At 43.2% G+C, this 19044-nt stretch overlaps 2 protein-coding genes across 8 annotated transcripts in view; both read left to right on the top strand.

Annotated features, from left to right (window-relative positions):
- Positions 1 to 982: 982 nt before the first annotated feature.
- nid1a (nidogen 1a) lies at positions 983 to 14733 on the top strand. The gene is made up of 20 exons (XM_034552568.1): positions 983 to 1373; positions 2947 to 3249; positions 3327 to 3553; positions 3861 to 4165; positions 4283 to 4423; positions 5454 to 5705; positions 5995 to 6195; positions 6360 to 6593; positions 6771 to 6908; positions 7440 to 7568; positions 8386 to 8529; positions 9632 to 9751; positions 10217 to 10444; positions 10611 to 10783; positions 11413 to 11539; positions 11646 to 11817; positions 12251 to 12408; positions 12487 to 12610; positions 13423 to 13535; positions 14140 to 14733. Exons 1-20 carry the CDS (start codon positions 1170 to 1172, stop codon positions 14268 to 14270), a joined length of 3624 nt encoding a protein of 1207 aa, XP_034408459.1. The 5' UTR covers positions 983 to 1169; the 3' UTR covers positions 14271 to 14733.
- Positions 14734 to 15882: 1149 nt separating this feature from the next.
- lyst (lysosomal trafficking regulator) overlaps positions 15883 to 19044 on the top strand; it is a 54466-nt gene continuing 51304 nt past the window's right edge. For 4 of the 7 annotated variants that reach the window (XM_034552661.1, XM_034552657.1, XM_034552658.1 and 1 more), the window contains exons 1-2: positions 15883 to 16167; positions 17623 to 17903. In XM_034552661.1, coding sequence (XP_034408552.1) covers positions 17823 to 17903 — 81 coding nt within the window. In that variant the 5' untranslated portion in view covers positions 15883 to 16167; positions 17623 to 17822. The remainder of the gene's footprint in view (positions 16168 to 17622; positions 17904 to 19044) is intronic. The other 3 variants (XM_034552660.1, XM_034552663.1, XM_034552656.1) reach the window with 1 other exon arrangement.

The raw sequence follows: 19044 nt of genomic DNA, 5'->3' as shown, positions 1-19044 counted from the left end.
ACAATTTGTACTTTCAGTTTTGATATCTCTCTTTTGGCGTCAGACCATTACCTTCCAGAGCTGACACACAGGGTGGAAATTGGAAAAGGTCAGGGGGTCACCAAAAACGTTATTATCAATTATTCTCATCTGGGGATTACGATTGTCCATACTCAATCTAGTGGGGAATATTGTCTTTCATTCAGAGGTCATTTGTTATCTAATTTAATTTTCAAAGCACATTGTTATGGCCCAAAGTTTTGGCAAAAGTTATTTTCGGCTGATGATAGCGCCAAACAAAAGGTCAGAGGTCCCAACAAATCAATAGGAATCATGGGAACCATTGAATACCCATATTAAAATGTGTCAATGTGGCCAACAGTTGTTCAGATGTGTGGACCAAAGTGCTAGATGGATGACTGAGCATCCGTTAGCGGGGCAGAAACAGAACCATATTACCAGCATGCCCCTCATTATCCCAGCTGGAGTCCAGTCTGATAGCCCCAGCGGGGTGCCCCAAATGGTTAGTGTATGGTACAGTGCTCTGTGATATTGTCCTTTACATAATGTTTCAATCAAACCGGCCATGGGGCTCTGTTGCTGGTAACTGGTCCATGCTCTGATGGCCCCTTGGCCCGTGTCCAGATCTGCTAATACAGTCCGGTGTTGTCCCTCTGGAGACACTTGGACCTCCCACCCAGTGGCCCCTGTGTTTTACAGTACCTTATCATCCAAACACTGATGGCTGCTCTCTGCTGTTTTGGCAATACCGAAACACTGAGCTGCAAGTCGAGGTTTATATCAAGTGATGTGATGTGAAAGTGACCTCATTATCCACTTCTGTCCTCAACTAACCTTTATAACTGCAATGTGTGTTTTTGTCTTTTCGAAGTGGGCCAAATATTTCAACTAACTGACCCAGAGCCTACAGTCATTACCACATCACTTCAGGAAGTTGTGTAAGTAACAGCATGAAAAGAAAAGTTTAGGCTACCTCTCATTTCTCTCGCCAGTGTAGTGTTGGTGGTTTAATGAAAGCAGCAGCTCTCAGCCCCCCCTCCCTCTCAACTCCGCCCCACGTTTCGCCAAACTTTGACTGAACTTTCCTCCGCGCAGCCTGTGCGTCACTCTCCCACAAGCCTGGTTTGGACAAACCGCAGGACCGCTCAACTGCTCCTGGAACACGAACAATGGGTTGGCAGCAGCAAGGATGGCTCGTCTGTGCGAGTTTTCTCGGATTCGTGGCGTCGGTGCAGAGCATAACGCGGGGAGAGCTGTTCCCCTTCGGTCCAAGCGCAAGAGACCAGTTACTGGAAGCAGGGAATGACCTGACACGCCGACTTCAACTGGACAAGCCAGTGTTGTTTTATGATGGCACTTTCGACAGCATCTTCGTAAGTCAAAACCCTGTGACACCAGCCGTGTCATTGTAACACCCCCCCGCGGGAGCTGTGGTCAGGTTGGACTGTCCAACGATCTTGCACAATTGCGCATATCCTAGAAAGCCCGGGTGGTTATGGTGAAAAGGGTTCAGTCGTAACTTACAACCTTAAACAATACATGGAAGTTGCTAAATATATCTGCGGCCGAGTATGCTCTGGCATATTTGTTAATATTGATTTACTTATCACAGAGGCTGCTGTATCTTGTGGTTACGGCTTCCCCTGAGATTATGATTGCACCGTTGACACAATGACCAGATAACTTGTTTTGCAATCCAACTCAAACATCTCGATGTCACATAACTGTGAGTATCTCTTCTAACTAAGAGATGCGTATATGAATCAAACCTCTATTTTTTAAAATATTCACATCTTGCAATGTCTAGATAATAAACTGTCTAAAAAGGTGACTTTTAGTCTGTTACCTAATTCATTCTTAGAGGAGTAATTAGGTAACAGAAAAATGTAAAAGAAAGTGCTCTCTATTGTAATTGTGCTACATGTGGATGATATGCTATCAGAGAGTAGATATATACAACATGTTTTTCCTTTGAAAGGTAGAAACTCAAAATTTGCTTGTTTTATTTTTAATAAAGTCACTATAGCCAATACTCGATGACGCAGTCATCATTATTTCTGTTTTGATAACAACTTCATCTTTGATCAGTGATTTTTAATTTGCCACTCATGGAACCGTTACATGTCCAATCTCACCCATGAGCAGATCTATTAGAGGAGATGACCTGAGCTTGAGAGTAAATCAGTCCGGGGGGTTTCCCCACCGCTAATACGTTATGCCAACATCACTAACCACCAACATGTTTCTCTACTGCAGTCAATATGGCCTAAAGATGATTGTTTTTCATTATGAGACAGTCCCTGAACTGTCTATGCCCTAAAGGGGAACAGTAATGCCTTTAACACCAGACATGGAGAAGGAACAAAATATATTTGTCTCCTTCTGAGTGTGATTCATATCCCACAAAGCCCATCCACTGATCTTAAAGATCTCTCTCTGCACCATGTCTGCGAGATCAGACTCACTGATCAGTTTCCCAGCTCTATCCTCCGTTTTGGCAGGAAGTTTTTTTAATGAAGATTAGTGTGCAATCTTTGGGCTCTCTGGGGCTGCTCGTCAAGGGGCAGGGACAGGAAACAGTGGCCCGGGCCAGCAATAGTGCTCTTGTTTTGCTCTGGAAAGGAGCCCCATTTGCAGTGTGTGTGTGTGTGTTTTCGACATGAGCCCAGCTTTTCTTTATTTACAAGTCCTGCGTGTGTTAAACCTTAAGTGTGTGAAATTTGTGTTAAATGGCATCTTCTTTGTTTATTAGGGCTTTTGTAGGACAGGGCAGCTGACTCGGATCATTAGTCTAATGAGTGTAGAATAAAGATCAAAGTGGGTCAGACTGGACCGGCTCTGATGTGAAACAGTTCTTCATGTGTTCTTATCCTTATTACCATAAAGAGTGTCACAGTCATCTAATTCCTTGTTATCCCCATTAACAACTTGAGCTTTCAATTTCAGATCAACACCAATGGTTTTGTTGCCACAGCAGAGCCAACAGGCGAGTCGACATATCTTGGCAATATGCCCCCAAAATTCGGTATGATTGCAGCTCTGCAAGGAGACCTGGACACAAGTGATGGTGTGGGGAAAGTTTTCTTCCGTCAAGACTCCAGTCCTGATGTTCTATTTCGGGCGGCCCAGTACATCAACGGGGCCTTTCCCGAGGATGATGAAGTCAATCCCACCAATGCTGTGGTGATCACCTGGGTTGATGTCGCCACCCATGAACCTCCAAGCAGAGGAGATGGCATTGACAAGAAGGTGAGCAGCACATGGTAATTCAAGTGATCTGTGTTGTAACTTGTCATTTACTTGCTCTCCGATGTTTTCTCACACAGAGAAACACCTTCCAGCTGGTTATTGCGTCCCTGGAAACTGCATCCTACGCTATTGTCCTGTATGCTAGGGACGGGATGCAGTTTTCCTCCACGCCCATACAAGGCAGAAGTGCAGTCATGCACACTGGCTTCAGTAAGGGTTTGGTACAGGGTTTCCTGTTTTCCAGTCCGGGGCCATACTACCGCACCTCCACTGATGACGAGGCATCCATCAGGGCTTTAGCAGAGTAAGTCAACCTGATGGCAGGAATAACCATTTCCTGACTCATGTTGTGTTGCTTGTTGGATAATAGATAGATAGATATAGATAGATATATACTTTATTAATCCCCAAGGGGAAATTTGTTGTTATAGTAGCGCCCAACACTTTACAGACACCAAATGGAATAGACTAAATAAACTAAACACACCAAATAAAATAAAATAAAATAAAATATAAGAACAGGGATGACAGATATATACAAAATACATATGTGTGGAGTGTGCAAAATGTTTCAAAAACAGTGACTGTAAAAGTCTCTTTTCTCCTCATAGAGAGACCAATTCTGGCCATCGGGGTATATGGGTGTACGAGATTGGAACTTCTCCCTATTTCACCAACGTGGCTCCAGGTGAAGTCACTGACCTGCCCTCGGAGGCCACGCCACAGGCGCCCACTGAGAGGGATGACGAGGAAACTGATGCAAGGAGGACAGTGTATACTAACGGACAGAAAGCGCAGGATCCTCCTTATGAAACAGAGGGGGCGCAGATCGAAGTCCACCAAATTCAGTACCAGCCACTCCATCCTGACAACCCAGAAGTGTTGGTGGTGGACGACACAGATATAAATGTAGACGGTGAGTCCACAGGAGAAAGACTCTAATGCTCTTCGCTTATCATAGTTGGACAATTCTAGGTGCTTAACCAACTAGCCATTCCTACCACATTCTCACCATGTTTCTCCATGTTTTCAGTGTTCTCATACAAACTGGGAACATGTGCAAACAATAGGAATAAGTGCTCCCAGTTTGCTGACTGCAAGGACCACTCCAGTGGATACTGCTGCAACTGCAGACCTGGCTTCTATGGCAATGGGATACAGTGTGTGGCAGAGGGTAACACCCCTTTTATTTTGAAACAAGATTGAATTTGTAGAGCTCTGTCATTTACTGCTTCAAGAAAATTGAGAGAAATGGGTTTAGAGATGTGCCTATGCCAACTTTTTTTGGTACAGTTTCTTGTCACATTCTATGAGCTAATGTTATGCAGTTTGAGCTGAGATAACAGTAAACATAAAAACATAAAATTGGGATGCTGTTATTATCTGTGTTCCCATGTTCCACAGCGCAACGTCCTATTTATGTGACACAATTAAGACACTTTTAAAAGATCTTATGTTGTCAACTGTGTTTTCTTTTCATAATTTAAATGTTCAATGTTTGTTACCCTGGATCAATATGTATAGTCTACTTATGTTAGCCTATAGGCTGATCCTTAAAACCTACACTGATTCATTTTTCAACCATTTGTCAAGTCCATCTACCTTTTGTCCTTTTCAATTTTAACTGTGAAACAAGCCCTTACCAATATCCATGGGAACATACGGTGTACCCCTGTTTTTTCACTGGACATTCATCAATGTATCAATAAAGATTATCCTATTTTGTAAAATTGCATCTCAGCGAGCTAAAGGCGAACCATTAGCTAACTAACGGAGCTAGAAATCTGCTAGCTTTTCTTACAAATGAAATTACACTTAAGACCATTACAAAAATATAATTGCGCTGAAGCGGAATTTTTGAAATCATCTATAATAAAAGCATATTAATGCCATTGACTAGCTGCGGTCCAACACAGGATACTCAGAGCATTAGTCTGAAAACACGCTTTTTAAGAATAACTGTATGAACTATTTGTAAAGACATTTTCCAAAAAGCATTTCATGTGTCCATTGTTCTCTTCAGTAGCTGGCAGATGTGGAGGTGATGGAGGAACAGTTTTTGGCAAATTTGGCGCTTTTTCACTTCTTGTGTTCAGAAATGTTCCATAGTTGATTGACCATTACACTAACATTACTCTTCAAATTAGTTGAGCAAACTTGGCAAATTTGATGTGTTCATCTCATGTGTTTGGTTGCTTTTGCAGGAAAGCCACAGAGGATGAACGGTAAAGTGTATGGAAAAGTGTATGTGGGCGACTCTGCTTCTCCAGTGGAGTTCACCAGCAACGACCTCCACTCATACGTTGTGGTAAACGACGGCCGTTCCTACGTGGCCATCAGTGACATCCCGAACACCATTGGACCATCACTCCTGCCCCTGTCCGCCCTTGGTGGTGTGATTGGGTGGGCGTTTGCTTTGGAGCAGCCTGGCTTCAGGAATGGCTTCAGCATTATTGGTGAGGGAAATATTTCTACAACTGCACCAGTTAATATCTGATAATGTGACGCCTAGAAACTTTCTGTGTGTTTTTCTCATGCTTCACTTGGTTAGAAAAGGACAAAAGTCTAAAAGCTCTGTAAACACATGTCAATGCTGCTACAAGCAGTTTGCCATACAGCTGCAGTTTCTCACTCTGTCCAGCTGAATTCCCCTCAGGTTACTTCAGCTGTGACAGAAGGCGGGGAGCCAAAGTTCATCCAGGGCCAGGGTCTTAAAGTTAACACCCTCTTTTCTGTCGTCTGTAGGGGGGGAGTTCACACGGCAGGCTGAGGTGACCTTTCTGCCAGGGAATGAGAAGCTGACCATCAGGCAGGAGTTCAAAGGCATCGATGAGCATGACCACCTGGTGGTGAGCACCACCCTGGAAGGCCAGGTCCCTGAGGTGCCTCTTGGCTCCACCGTGAAGATCGGCCCTTATTCTGAGGTCTACCAGTACAGCAACAACTGTGAGATACAGCTTGAACAGGGACTCACTTTGTTTTTTTAATGAAAATGTCAGTGGCTTGTTTCTCCTGTTGTTCTGCACCTCTGTTCTGCGTTTGTAATCATAACCATTTAGAAGACTAATGAGTCATCTACTTGCTTCTTACCTGCCTATCACACCTTCCAGTGATCACTTCCTCCTCCACTCGGGTCTACGAAGTGAGCTTGCCCGATGGCTCCACTGCCACCAGGACATACCAGTGGCGTCAGACTATTACCTTCCAGAGCTGCCAGCATGGCGAGTCTTTGAGAGACATGAAACCAACTCAGATGCTCAGCGTGGACCAAGTCTTTGTCCTGTACAATCCTAATAATGCACTCATCCGGTTCGCCATGAGCAACAAGATCGGGGATATCAATGGTGAGGTCATGGAGATTATTTTTGTCTTCCTGTTTTGGTCTGCACACACTTCCTTCCTGGAGTGCGACATATAACATCCTGACCAAGGACGAAAGGTTTTGGCTTGGTTTGTCGAGGTATCACATTAATTAATATTGTAATGGTAAGATTGCCCTAAAATACAGCCTTAATTCCCAGGAGGGCAGCCAGAGGAGAACCCATGTTTCACTGGAAGACACGGCTGTGACACCAACGCTGTGTGCCGACCTGGAGAGGGAAATCAGTTCACCTGCGAGTGTGCTGCTGGCTTCAATGGTGATGGCCGCACATGTTATGGTAAGAATGACACATGACGTCAAAAAAAAAAAAGGACCTTTCTTTCCATCGTTTGCGGCAATGCAGATTCTCACCATTAATGTATTTTCTGCTTTCAAGTAAATCAAACAGTTTCCACATCTGTTTAGAGCCAACATTTGATTAACCCATACTTTCTAAAGCCTTCCTTCCTGGGGAACTGGGCAATCTAACCGATTAGCGGAGGGAGGATCACATAGAAAACAAAGTCTCCCATACTCCCAGACCAGGTTAGCATTTATACTGCAGTCCATGCTCGATGCAACCATGAGTCTTTTGTATGCGAGACCCGACCGGAAGAGCTCTGAGGCACATACAGTGAAAAGGGGAAGGAAGTATCTCAGACTGATGTTATCTTGAATCATTGGTAATTAAGAAACCTAATCAAGCTCTCTCCTCTGATCTCCATCTGATAATGAAGGACACTGATGTGACAAATCCAGCCTTCAGAGTCTCAAACTCAAACACGGTTGTCGTTATTAGCATATGACAATTGGCTCTTCTCTTTATCAGACATCGACGAGTGCAGAGAGAACCCTCAGATCTGTGGCTCCCACGCTATCTGCAACAACCAGCCCGGGACCTTCCGCTGTGAATGTGAAGATGGTTATCAGTTCGGCAACGATGGCCAAACCTGCGTTGGTAAGTATGGTTTGTGCACTGCCGGGTACAATTACATAGATTTCATAAATCTCACCTGGTAGTTGGAATGTACAGGTTCAGACATAAACTGTAATACAATGCATTAACATATCAAGTAGGCCAGGGCGAGTCAGAGAAAACACAATGACACACATTCAACTTTGAACTGACTGGTGCAGTGGCAATATCATTTCAGAGATTATCTCGGACAAAGTGTGCTTGAGTTTTAGGTCCACAATGGGTCTGTGTGTGTTCGTCAGGCCGAGGTCAAATGTAAAATAATGCACCCATCACGCCACATCAGGACAGTTCTTGAAATAGTCACGGAAAAGTGTACAAGACTAAACCGACTTTGATATTCTTTTTCACTTTAGTCATCAGCTGTATGTCCCCAGCTGTAGCCCATTCAAGGAATAGTACAGCATTTTTGGAAATAGGCTTATTTGCTCTCTTGCCTTAAGTTAGAAGAGTTAACACATTTGCCGACCAGCACCTCTGAAGATCACTAATTAACTTGATATATTATGTTTGTTTAATCCATACAATAACCATAGGCTAGCTATTTCGCCCTATTTCTAGTCTTTATGCTAAGCTAAGCAAGCTAACCGGCCGCTGGGAGGAGCCGTATATTTATCACGAGAGTGGTACTGATCTTCTTTATTCATTTCACTATTCTGAAGATAAGTTTACTAAGATGAAAAGGACAAAAAGCATTGTGGCAAAATTTAACAATCGTTAAACTGTTCAGAGTTGAATGTAATGTCTGGTCATTTTGTGACATGCTGTAATATATTAAAGTATTTCTTCATCTCCTCAGAGGTTTATCGACCTGTGGACGCCTGTGAGGAAGGCACCCATAACTGTGACATTCCTGAGCGCGCTCAGTGCAGCTACACCGGAGGCTCGGCCTACATCTGCTCCTGCCTGCCAGGGTTCATAGGAGATGGTAGAGTCTGCCAAGGTACTGCAGAGAGACACTGGATGTATGCTTTTGTTACAGAATATCTATAAAATGGGCCTCATTCAAATGTTACGGAATACACAATATTAATGCATCTTATTCAAATACAGTAAATTACAGTGCTCATGGTATATTATAACCAACTAATTGTAGTACATAGCTTTAGGAATTATCATCATGACATTACACTTACAGAATGGTCTACGTGTTATTGCACATTTTAGCCCATCAATTACTTATTGTTGTAGACATTTTAAGCTGTGTAGGTTTTAAGACTGATCTTAAAACATACACACAAACTTACACTTTTTTATGCAGTGTGCCTAAAGATGACATGACATCTAACACACAATGCTGCAAATCTGATTGGCCAGACTGCAGTTACATTTTAAAATCAAATGATTTTGTTGTCATTTATATGACTGTAATTAATTAAACACTTGTACTTGTTGGTGTCTGCAAGGAAAATGTGAGATGTGATTTCAGAGTTTGCTGCCAAAAAGCTTTGCAATCATGAGCGTTGTTGTCACTCAGTGAATCATTGCAGAGGAAGATCAAACATACGCTGTTAAGGACATAGTACATAGATCATAGTAGCTTCTGGCAATGAAAATGTTGTTGGAATATTCCTAATCTAACGGAACCAATGGGCTGGTTCAATGTCCAAAATCATATGACGTGTTTTGAAAATACTCATGTTAATAATGTGAAGTATTTCGAGTCAACAGGCTCAATGGAAAATCCAATCCAGTACTCCAGATTTTGAATCCATCACATGGACCTGAAGGCTATAATTGCTAAACCATCTGCTCAGGACCGGGGGAAGTGAGATTGCTTACAAAATACTTCTGCAGCGTTTGAGCAGTGAAACATGAAAAGCAGATGGCGGTCATGAGTCGGCGTGTAGTTTTTTTGGCTGGTCCTCAGGAGCACTCATTCATAGTTTCCATTCTTTCCATGCCTCTGCTTGATGTTGTTGGGCACAGGCTGACCCAGATCATAACGCAGATCCCTGACTGTAAAAGGACACGACGGAACATATTTTACACGGTTTATGACTGATGCTTCTCTCTCTTCTCACCCTCTTCTCTCCTGCCTGAAGACATAGACGAGTGCCAGCCTGGAAGGTGTCATCAGGACGCTGTGTGTTATAACACCCAGGGATCATTTACATGCCAGTGCAGGCCGGGTTACAATGGCGATGGCTTTTCCTGCTTTCCAGGTACATTTTTTGGTATGCTTAAGCAAACCCAACGTCTGTCTATGCATCGTTGTCGGTCGACTGGGTTTCATATACAGTCTGCTAACACTCAGCCTCTGCTGCTGCAAGTTTATTTTGGGAAATGGGTCGTGTGAGTTCAGATGGTTTTGGTAATTGTTTTCTTTAAATGAGTTGACTCTATAATAGAACAGGACGGATCATTTTCATTCAAAGCATTGTTTATTCCTCCCATTTGGGCATGAGGAGTGCTTGGAAATTAGTTCCCCGCCAAAGTATATTGGTGCCAGCTGTAACCTGTTTTTCATTTTCTTCTGGGTAGCAAAGGGAATATGTCATGCCTTACGAGGGATTAGTGTCGCTGAATTTAAAGCAGGAGACACAAGACGATATAAATGAGCCTATGAATAAGTTTGTGGCATTGTTGCAGTGTAACTGTGCTCACTCTGAAGGTCTTTTCCACTCCAGAGAGAACAAAAACACGATGCCAGAACCACAGAGACAGTATCCAGGGTGCGACGGTGTCTGGTCCGCGTGGCCCCCGACCTCCCCTCGGACAGTTCGTCCCCACATGTGATGAGAACGGTGGCTATAAACCCACGCAGTGCCACGGCAGCACGGGGTACTGCTGGTGCGTGGACCGCAACGGGCAGGAGATCCATGGGACTCGCATTGGGCCCGGCAGCGGACCAATGTGTGGGTACAAACATGCGTGACCAATGAGCAGCCACAAACTCAGAAAAATAAATCTACAGCTACTTTTGAAGAGGATTCTGTTGACCGGAAAACATTTTCGTTGCTGAACTGATTTTGGGTTAGTTCCCCTTCCACAAGGCTTGATTTTTCAGTTTGTCTCCGGTAGGCATCGAACATGGCGGTGTGTCACCACCTGTTGGACCCACCACTCGACCTGACGTCAACCCCCTGCCTCAAGGAACACACCTGCTGTTCGCCCAAAGCGGCAGGATAGATCACATCCCGCTGGAAGGTTATGATATGAAAAAGGACGGTGCGAAGGCCGTTCTCCATCTCCCTGTAAGTGTCTCTAAATTTCCAACATTTTTACGAGACATTTTAATCGGCTTTTCTGTTCATGGAAATGTGTTGTGATACATCATAACAAATTATATTTTACTGGCTTTATGTCTGTTCATGACAGACAAAATGCTGATTTACTCTGAGAAGCTCACAGCCGTACAATATGCACTTCTGAGTTAGGAAATCTTTTTAAAGTGAATATGTATATGTATAAGGGGTATTATACTGGAGAAAATAATCCAATAAAAGCAATGCAACATCAGGTCAGCCTCTCACACAAGCCGCTCCCTTGGTGGTAAAAACACGTGAATTTAAGCGTTGCCATTTCTCCATCTGCTTCATGCATTCACTGCTTGCACTTCATTGGAGGCAATTGGTGACATTCACACAAATTACTAACATCAGTTGGACATCTTTGGAATTGCAATCTGCACTTCTTGCGCGCATTTCCAAAGTAGCTGGTCTGAAGCCTGCACGCTCGGTGTGTGGCTGTTTGTTTGGATTTCTATCTAGACGTGAACGTAAAAGAAAAATCAAAAACCCATCTGCTCCGTGTTTGTATCCCTGACCACTCTTGTTTGAACAAAGTACATTTCAAGGATTGTTGCTTGCTGACCCCTCTGCAGGAGAAGGTAATCATCGGAGTGGCCTATGACTGTGTGGAGAAAATGGTCTACTGGACTGAAATCACATCTCCCTCAATCAGCAAGGCCAGCATCCAGGGGGGGGAGCCCACCGCCGTCATCAGATCAGGTAACGCTTCACTTTTATACTCTTTTACTTTCAGCTAGCTGGGAATCAAGGAGGCTGTTTCCATAAGACAAATGAAACTGATGTGCAAAATGTATCCTCCCAACAGATCTGGACAGCCCGGAGGGTATCGCCATCGACCACTTGGGACGAACCATGTTCTGGACGGACTCGGTGAGGGATCACATCGAGGTGGCCTCTTTGGACGGATCTCAGCGTCGTGTCATTATAGATTCGGATCTCGTCAACCCTCGCGCAATCATCACCGACCCTCCCAATGGGTGGGTGTTGTTTCACATAAAGCTTTTACCCGTTAACAAACTGCCAGTGACATACCAGTCGCTGAGAAACCTTTGAAAGTCAAATTGTCTCTCCCGATTAGGAGAGACAATGTTTGGGATTACACTTATTTGTTTTCTTGTCGAGATCTTTTTTTAAACTTTTGTTACCTCTGAACTGAGCCCTGTTTGTAATCTTTATTCTAAGCTAAGCCAACCGGCTGCTGGCTGTAGTTTTACATCGAACTCACAGGAAGAAAGGAAATGAACATAAGGTTAAACTGTTCCTTTAAATATTACTACATTAATCAAACACTGTCAGTCCCCGGCAGTCCAAAGTAACAACTTTGCTGTTAAAGAAACAGATTTACAAGCAGAAAAATAACATTATGAGTAGTATTAAGTTCAAACAGTAATGTAACATCTGTCCTTACAGTAATCTTTACTGGGCTGATTGGAACCGCGATGCCCCCAAGATTGAGACCTCTTACATGGATGGATCCAACAGGAGGGTGCTGGTTAAAGATGATCTCGGCCTACCGAACGGGTTGACTTACGACTCCCAGAGCTCTCTGCTTTGCTGGGCAGACGCAGGTACTGTACATTTCAGACAGATGACTCATCTGTGAAACGATGTCTGGCTTCTCATCAGCAGTAATCTCTCGCCTGTAGGCACACATAAAATGGAGTGCACACATCCGGGCCAGGGCGACCGCAGAATGGTTATGGAGGGGCTTCAGTACCCTTTTGGCATCACGTCATTTGGGAAGAACATCTACTACACTGACTGGCGGAGGTTTGACTTTTTCTATTGTCGTGAACACTTGTTTAGCTTTTTATCCAATATGATATGCAACTAACATAAACTGCTTTAATTATTCCAATGAATTCAACCCTACAATGCTTTATGTTTGTATGTCTAATGCCAACATAATAATTAAAGGTTATCACACACATATTTAGTGGTTGGTGTTTAGCCAGTTCTTGTGTACCTTGATGTATTGTGGATTGTTTTAAATTACCAGACATTGGAATTTATAGAATGAAGGATATAATCCAGCCTTTATCCATGGTCCACTGTGCAATGTAAGAACTCAGATCTATCGAGGTAGAGGAAGGAGAGGTTAAGTCAGAGGTCAAAAAGCTCCCCACCCTGTAAGCACTGGCCCTTGATGTTCTTCCAGACCTCTCTGAAGACTGTGGAGCTTTCTTTCTTCCTATACGGCTGATTCTGTATGTTAGCCACTGCACAAAAATGCGGGGGTTGGGGTGTCTATTTGTGTGTGTGTGTGTGTGCTGGGTGTGCTGGGTAAGGAAGCATCCTAAAAAGTGGCAGCTGCTTGCAATTTCTCCACCTCCAGCATCTGTGAGTGACCTGCCCAGGGCCTCCCTCTGATCTTGCAAAGCTGTAGCCTTGCTGGAGAAGGTTGAGAGGTGGCGGTGGGGGAGGCACTCAAACTATGTCAGTTATGGCTAAAAAAGCTACACTAACCCTTACTCATTCTTGAAAGACTTTACAAGAAACACAGGGAGGCAGGATGCCCACGTTTCTCAATGTTGGGATCAGCCCGGATGGCTAAACTCTTGCGTTTATTGTGTTTCCAACAGGGATGCCGTGGTTGCCGTCGACCGCCATTCCGGCAAGGAGTCAGACGAGTTCCAGCCTCAGAAACGGACCAAGATATATGGGATCGCCACAGCCTACGCTCAGTGTCCATCAGGTAAACAGACCAGTTGGGAACAGGGCCACAGACTCCCTGGGAATTCCCCTGAAGAATCTTGACGTATACATTTGTTTTTACTGATTGTATTATTTACTTAGCAATTGGTTAGAAAACACTCCCAGTCCCATGAAGAGCCATTCCAAAGAAATAGCTTGACCCTTGTACATTCGGGGGCTACCTTTTGATTCTGCCTTATTATCCATTCCCTCCACTCTTTCGGACATACCAGTCCAGTTTGGTGCCCTCTGTAAAGGACTCTGAACGCAAAAAAAGGAAGAACTGCAGCTTCTGAAAGCAAACAGGAGGCAATCTGCAGCTAGTATTCATCATGAAGGGAGGGGATGACGTGCAGCACCAGGCCCCCTTCGTCTCTTCTAGATAAGGCTGCATGTGTAAAGCCAGGGAATGTGGAGTCAAGGGAGAGGGGCCTCCAACATCTGGAGTTTGCTATGTGTTTCCTCGAAGTATGTGTATATCTATTGAACAAACAGTGAAGAGACAGTTTCCTGCCGTTCCTTGCTACCCTGGCTTATGATTTATACAAATGCGCTGGATTGTCCCACATTAGTAAGAGTTTGTATGTTTTTTCCTTTTCCTCCAGGACAAAACTACTGTGCTGTGAACAACGGGGGCTGTATCCACCTCTGTTTAGCGACCCCCAACGGCCGCTCCTGCAAATGTCCCAGCAACGCAGTGGCCGTGGGCTGTGTGGAGAGAGACAGCGGTTACTGAAAGGGGACGGCTGTGCTCTGAGAGTTGACACTGTTTGGATGTTTGACCGCAAATTTAGGAGCCACTCAGCATTACTAAACTATAGCTGCTGAAAATGCCACTGAAACCCAGAGGTCGACTTACTATGCCTTTTATTGCTCAGTGTTATGCTTATCTGCATTTTTTACATTTCCCTTTACGAAAACACAACTGCGGAACATTGAGAATTGTAAATATAAACACTATTATTTTGTCTTTTCCTGAGTGCACATAGACTGAGAATAAAGCTCAAGGGATACATAATTTAATGTGAAATTCATCACAGCGATGCATGATGTCATCTGGTGTTGCCTGTGTTGCACTGTGGCATGTTTGGATTAGTTTATCTCCTTGAAGTGTTATTGTGGAATAGGACGAGTGTCTGTACAAGCTGGTGGGATGAGTTCAAATGCTGGGCAGCAAAAGAATAAACATTTTTCTAACATGTTGCGCTGCTTTGTCTGTTGTCTTGTAAGAATGGTGACACCGTGTGTTCGGTAGGGTTCATTACAAATACACAGTTAGTGTAAACCGTAAATCCAGTATCTGCCTTGAACAAATGTCACATCTGTGGTTTATTCTGAAGATATTCCTACAGGAGAAATGTTGGCCTCTAGAATTATCATGAATTACTTTTTTTTAATGTATTTATTGTATTTCCATTTTCCACATTATCGTGCATTTCTAATTCATCAAATGGAAGTTTACTTAAACAACTGAGTCCGCCACTACTAGACAAAGTAAAACGGTATACTTGACCAGCCCCGTCACTTCAACAAGTACAACTGAAGCCTGTAAGCTGCCTCTGAGTGCTCAACACGAGACGTTTGGGTTGTTGCGCTCACGCGGCCTATTTCCACAATGCAGTGTGGCAGCGCGATGACGTTTCTGCTTTGTTGACAAAGGAAGCCAAATGCTGCCGCCCCAACGCGGTGCAGCGGTGGAGAGGGAGACACATGCTACGTCAATGGTGCGTTAACGGACACTTCGGAATATGGATATTTCACCCATAAACTGCAACATTATTGAAACCACAGTATTCATATTAGGGTTGCAACTGCATTTTTAAAAATGATTATCATGTATCATTCTGCTTGTTATAACGTCGATCAAATTGTTTATTTAGTCTGATTTATACTCAGTTTACAGTAAGACAAATAAAAGCAGTACATTCTCAATATTGACGAGTGGATCTAGGAAATGCTTCCATGAAAAATGTCTTAAATGATTAAATAATTAGCAAAAAAGTTGCAATTAATTTCTGTCAGATGGAAGTCAAGACTTGCTTATACTGTAGCTATCCGCTGGGATTTCTAAACAGCCATTAATATTGTGTAAGTGCTTTATCTATGTAAATTAGGTAAATTATACATATTGATACAACAATAATCTGCTGGTGTTTACAACCTATCTTTTGCGGATTTACAGAAAAGTGTCAAACGCACTACCATGACTGTTCGAAAAGCTCCGATTGATCGGGGATTTAGTTGTTTGTTATCCAATGGGAGGCACAATAGAAGTCCCTGGATGGACGTGGGCCGTCATACCCAGCGACTTGTCTGCGAGGATTATTTGTGCCCTGGTCAACCCAGAAAGAAACGAATAAAGCAGTCTTCTGGATGAGTTATGTTATAGACTAGAGATAATAGAGGACACGATAATTGCAGGTACGACGTTAACTACTTGTAGACCAATAACAATGAACGTGAGATGTCTGCGCGTTAACCGTCGTTACGAGAGTGAAGTCCCTCACTCCGCCGTCAACGGAGAAGGGGCGGGACTGTCTTGCAGTCTTTGCTGAGGGCAAAGGTCCCCCTTTCAGCCCTTCTCTGCGGGACGAAGGCTATCGTTAGCTGGCTTTAATTTATGGGAAACGAAGGTATGTATGTAAATTATTTATTCTCGCTTGAAACTGATTTTTTTTCTGAATCCAAGAAAGATGCAGCTACCGCCTTTTATCTGCTTATTTAGATAAAGCCTGTTCACGATGTGTTGTCTCTGTTGCACAGTTTTGACAGCTGCCCAACGTTAGAGCGATGCGGTGCAACAACAGCTAACGTTATGACTGTTAGCAAGATAAATACAATTACGGGAAATGTATACATTTCATATAAATAGGACGTGGAGCCCATTAGGTATCGTGGCTCTAAAGTTAATGTAGTATTTCAATAATTATTGTGGCTGAAATTGATGAGCTTTCTTGCTGCTTCTTGCGGTCAAGCCAGCTAGTACGAGACACAACTATCGAGTAGGACTTTCAAAATAAAAGATTCATTGCAACGTTGTCCGAGAAGCAATTATGTTCTCAATTGGAGGTGTAACACACATCCAATAAATGGTGTACATTGACTATAATTACGTTTGTGGCAACGTTTGTATAATTACGCCACACGTGTTTGAAATAATCTTTGTTGTAAAAGACTAAAATGCAATTATAAGAAAAAAATGAAGGCTTTATGTTATGTAATAAATTATTACTTCTCAAAATTACTGCTTTGATTAAGTTCATAAAGTGTTCGTGGACTGTGACATGTAAAATTATACAATATGTTTTAATCATATCCTTGAACATTTGAGAGGATGGTTTGTGATGGTTTCCCATGCATCCTAAAATATATGCAAAGTCACTTTAAAGCAGAAAACATAAATGTGTTTAAAAAGTGCTATAGCTCTTCTTTTGGGTTCATCATTTTAATTTGCGAAGTGGCAAGGTGTGATATGGTGGGAATCGTCTCACTACTGACTTACCATAATTATTGGAGTGAAGGCTTTACTGTATTATGCGTACGCATAGAATACATTCGCTGTACTTACAACATTGTTGTTGTTAATTAATTATGCAAAGAAAATGGTTGTAATGATTTCTTAACACCTTTCTGAAATATATATGTGTGTGTGTATATATATACATATATAATATGAGAACAATATATAATTGCTTCTTTAATTAAGTGTTTGTGAGCATTTTAGACTTTAAAATGCTTTAATCGTCTCGTCAAGTGAGATTATAATCTTCAGTATAATTAGGATACTGGAGCGCGTTAGGTGCTTTTATTTTGAAAACTAAACCCTCTACCGGAAATGTCCTGCTTCAACGCACTTGCATATTTGACGCAGGTCAGGTCTGTCCACCTAGCTAGCCTGCTAGCTGAGCGTACCGCTCCAGTGTTGTGCTACATACAGTGTGTGTCAGGCTCGTCGTAAAGTTTCCGGTTCAAGTCAGGTGAAAGTGCTTTATAACTTTACCGCTGTCGGCGTTTCAGAGTGCGTTAAGAGACCCTGACAGCTAATTGTGTTGCGCGAACTTACTTGACACTTTTGTATCTTTCTGCAGAAGGCGCAGTTTAAAAGTGGCAAAGCAGGGACGTGGATCATGAATCTCATATGGATATGAATGACTCAGGACAACAGTTGGGGCTTCGTTCCGGGGCACTTTCAGTCACCTGGAGGACTGGAGCGGACATCAAAGGGGGGGTTTTGTCAGTCCTGACTTCCTCCGCGCCCTGACTGGTGACACCTGGAGGTGTGGAAGACATGGCCAGTCTGCATCAGACTGATTTGTCATATGCGTGGGAAAAGTACATGGATTGTAGACTGCAAGGAGCGGATCTGCAGGTAGGCGCTGCTGGCAAGACCCTCTTTTAGGCAGGAGTCGGTGTGAAGATGCAGACTCAGCCTAGGGGTGTTTCTCTGGGGTACAAGGCAGTATTTGGGAAAGTCTAGAATACAGTTGGGTATATATTGTTTTTGCTGCCAATTTATTACGTTCAAGTTGCAAAATTGGCCATATGCAGTCTGTGGTTTGAATAGGAAACGATACCGGTTGCAACATGCCATACAAGAAAAGTCAACTTATTTGGTCTCACTCTGAAATTAATGAGGGTTTCTTGTTTGTGTTGACTTTGACATCCCACAATCCATATCTCTGCATTCAAACAGTTGTTGAGTGCCAGTGTCGGTAAGAGATTTGCTGGACTCTTTAGATCTTTTAGTCGGGTTCTGGTCATTTTAGCTCCCTAAATTTCTTTCATGTTTTTGCTTCAGCTCTTCCCCAGTAAATGGCCATAAGCTAGAAGGTGCTGTTGCAAAATGTTGCAATGCGGCTGTAGGAAAATGAAACAGTAAAAAGGACTCTTTCTTTAAAAAAAATGGTAAGGGTTAAGTGGAATTTAGATAATTAAATAACTTTTGGATTTAAAGAAAGATGTCTGCACAAAGACATGCAGGAGATTATTATAAGACTTCGGAGATGACGTATTTCTGACAGAATTATACATATTTGCATGATGGGGTAATCACAGGATGGAGAGTCCTTCAGAATGTGTTATTCTGTCATTGTGGCAGGAGCAAAGAGTCAAAATAACTGAAAGAAAATGATTCCTCTCGTTGCTCAGGGATGGGATGCCATGAATCCCCCCCTCCCACCTGCTAGCAAAGTACTAACAGCAGCCAGATCACGAGACTTGGATTAGAATTGGACTGCAGACTGAGTGATCTACACACACACACACACACACACACACACACACACACACACACACACACACACACACACACACACACACACACACACACACACACACACACACACACACACACACACACACACACACACACACACACACACACACACACACACACACACACACACACACACACACACACACACACACACACACACACACACACACACACACACACGGGGTGATTTAGCCATTACTCTAGTCCATAATTTCAGATTTATCATGTGCAAGTC

The sequence above is a fragment of the Cyclopterus lumpus genome, chromosome 15 (genome assembly GCF_009769545.1).
Source record: "Cyclopterus lumpus isolate fCycLum1 chromosome 15, fCycLum1.pri, whole genome shotgun sequence".
NCBI classification, from domain to species: Eukaryota; Metazoa; Chordata; class Actinopteri; order Perciformes; family Cyclopteridae; genus Cyclopterus; species Cyclopterus lumpus.
The sequence above is the reverse complement of the archived record's forward strand: the minus strand, read 5'-3'. Positions and strand labels throughout refer to the sequence as shown.

Coding starts and splice junctions, on each gene's coding strand:
- nid1a (XM_034552568.1), top strand. CDS start 1,170: ATGGGTTGGCAGCAGCAAGGATGGCTCGTCTGTGCGAGTTTTCTCGGA. Junction 5,706..5,994: donor GAATGGCTTCAGCATTATTG/GTGAGGGAAATA, acceptor TGTCGTCTGTAG/GGGGGGAGTTCACACGGCAG. Junction 13,536..14,139: donor CTACGCTCAGTGTCCATCAG/GTAAACAGACCA, acceptor CTTTTCCTCCAG/GACAAAACTACTGTGCTGTG.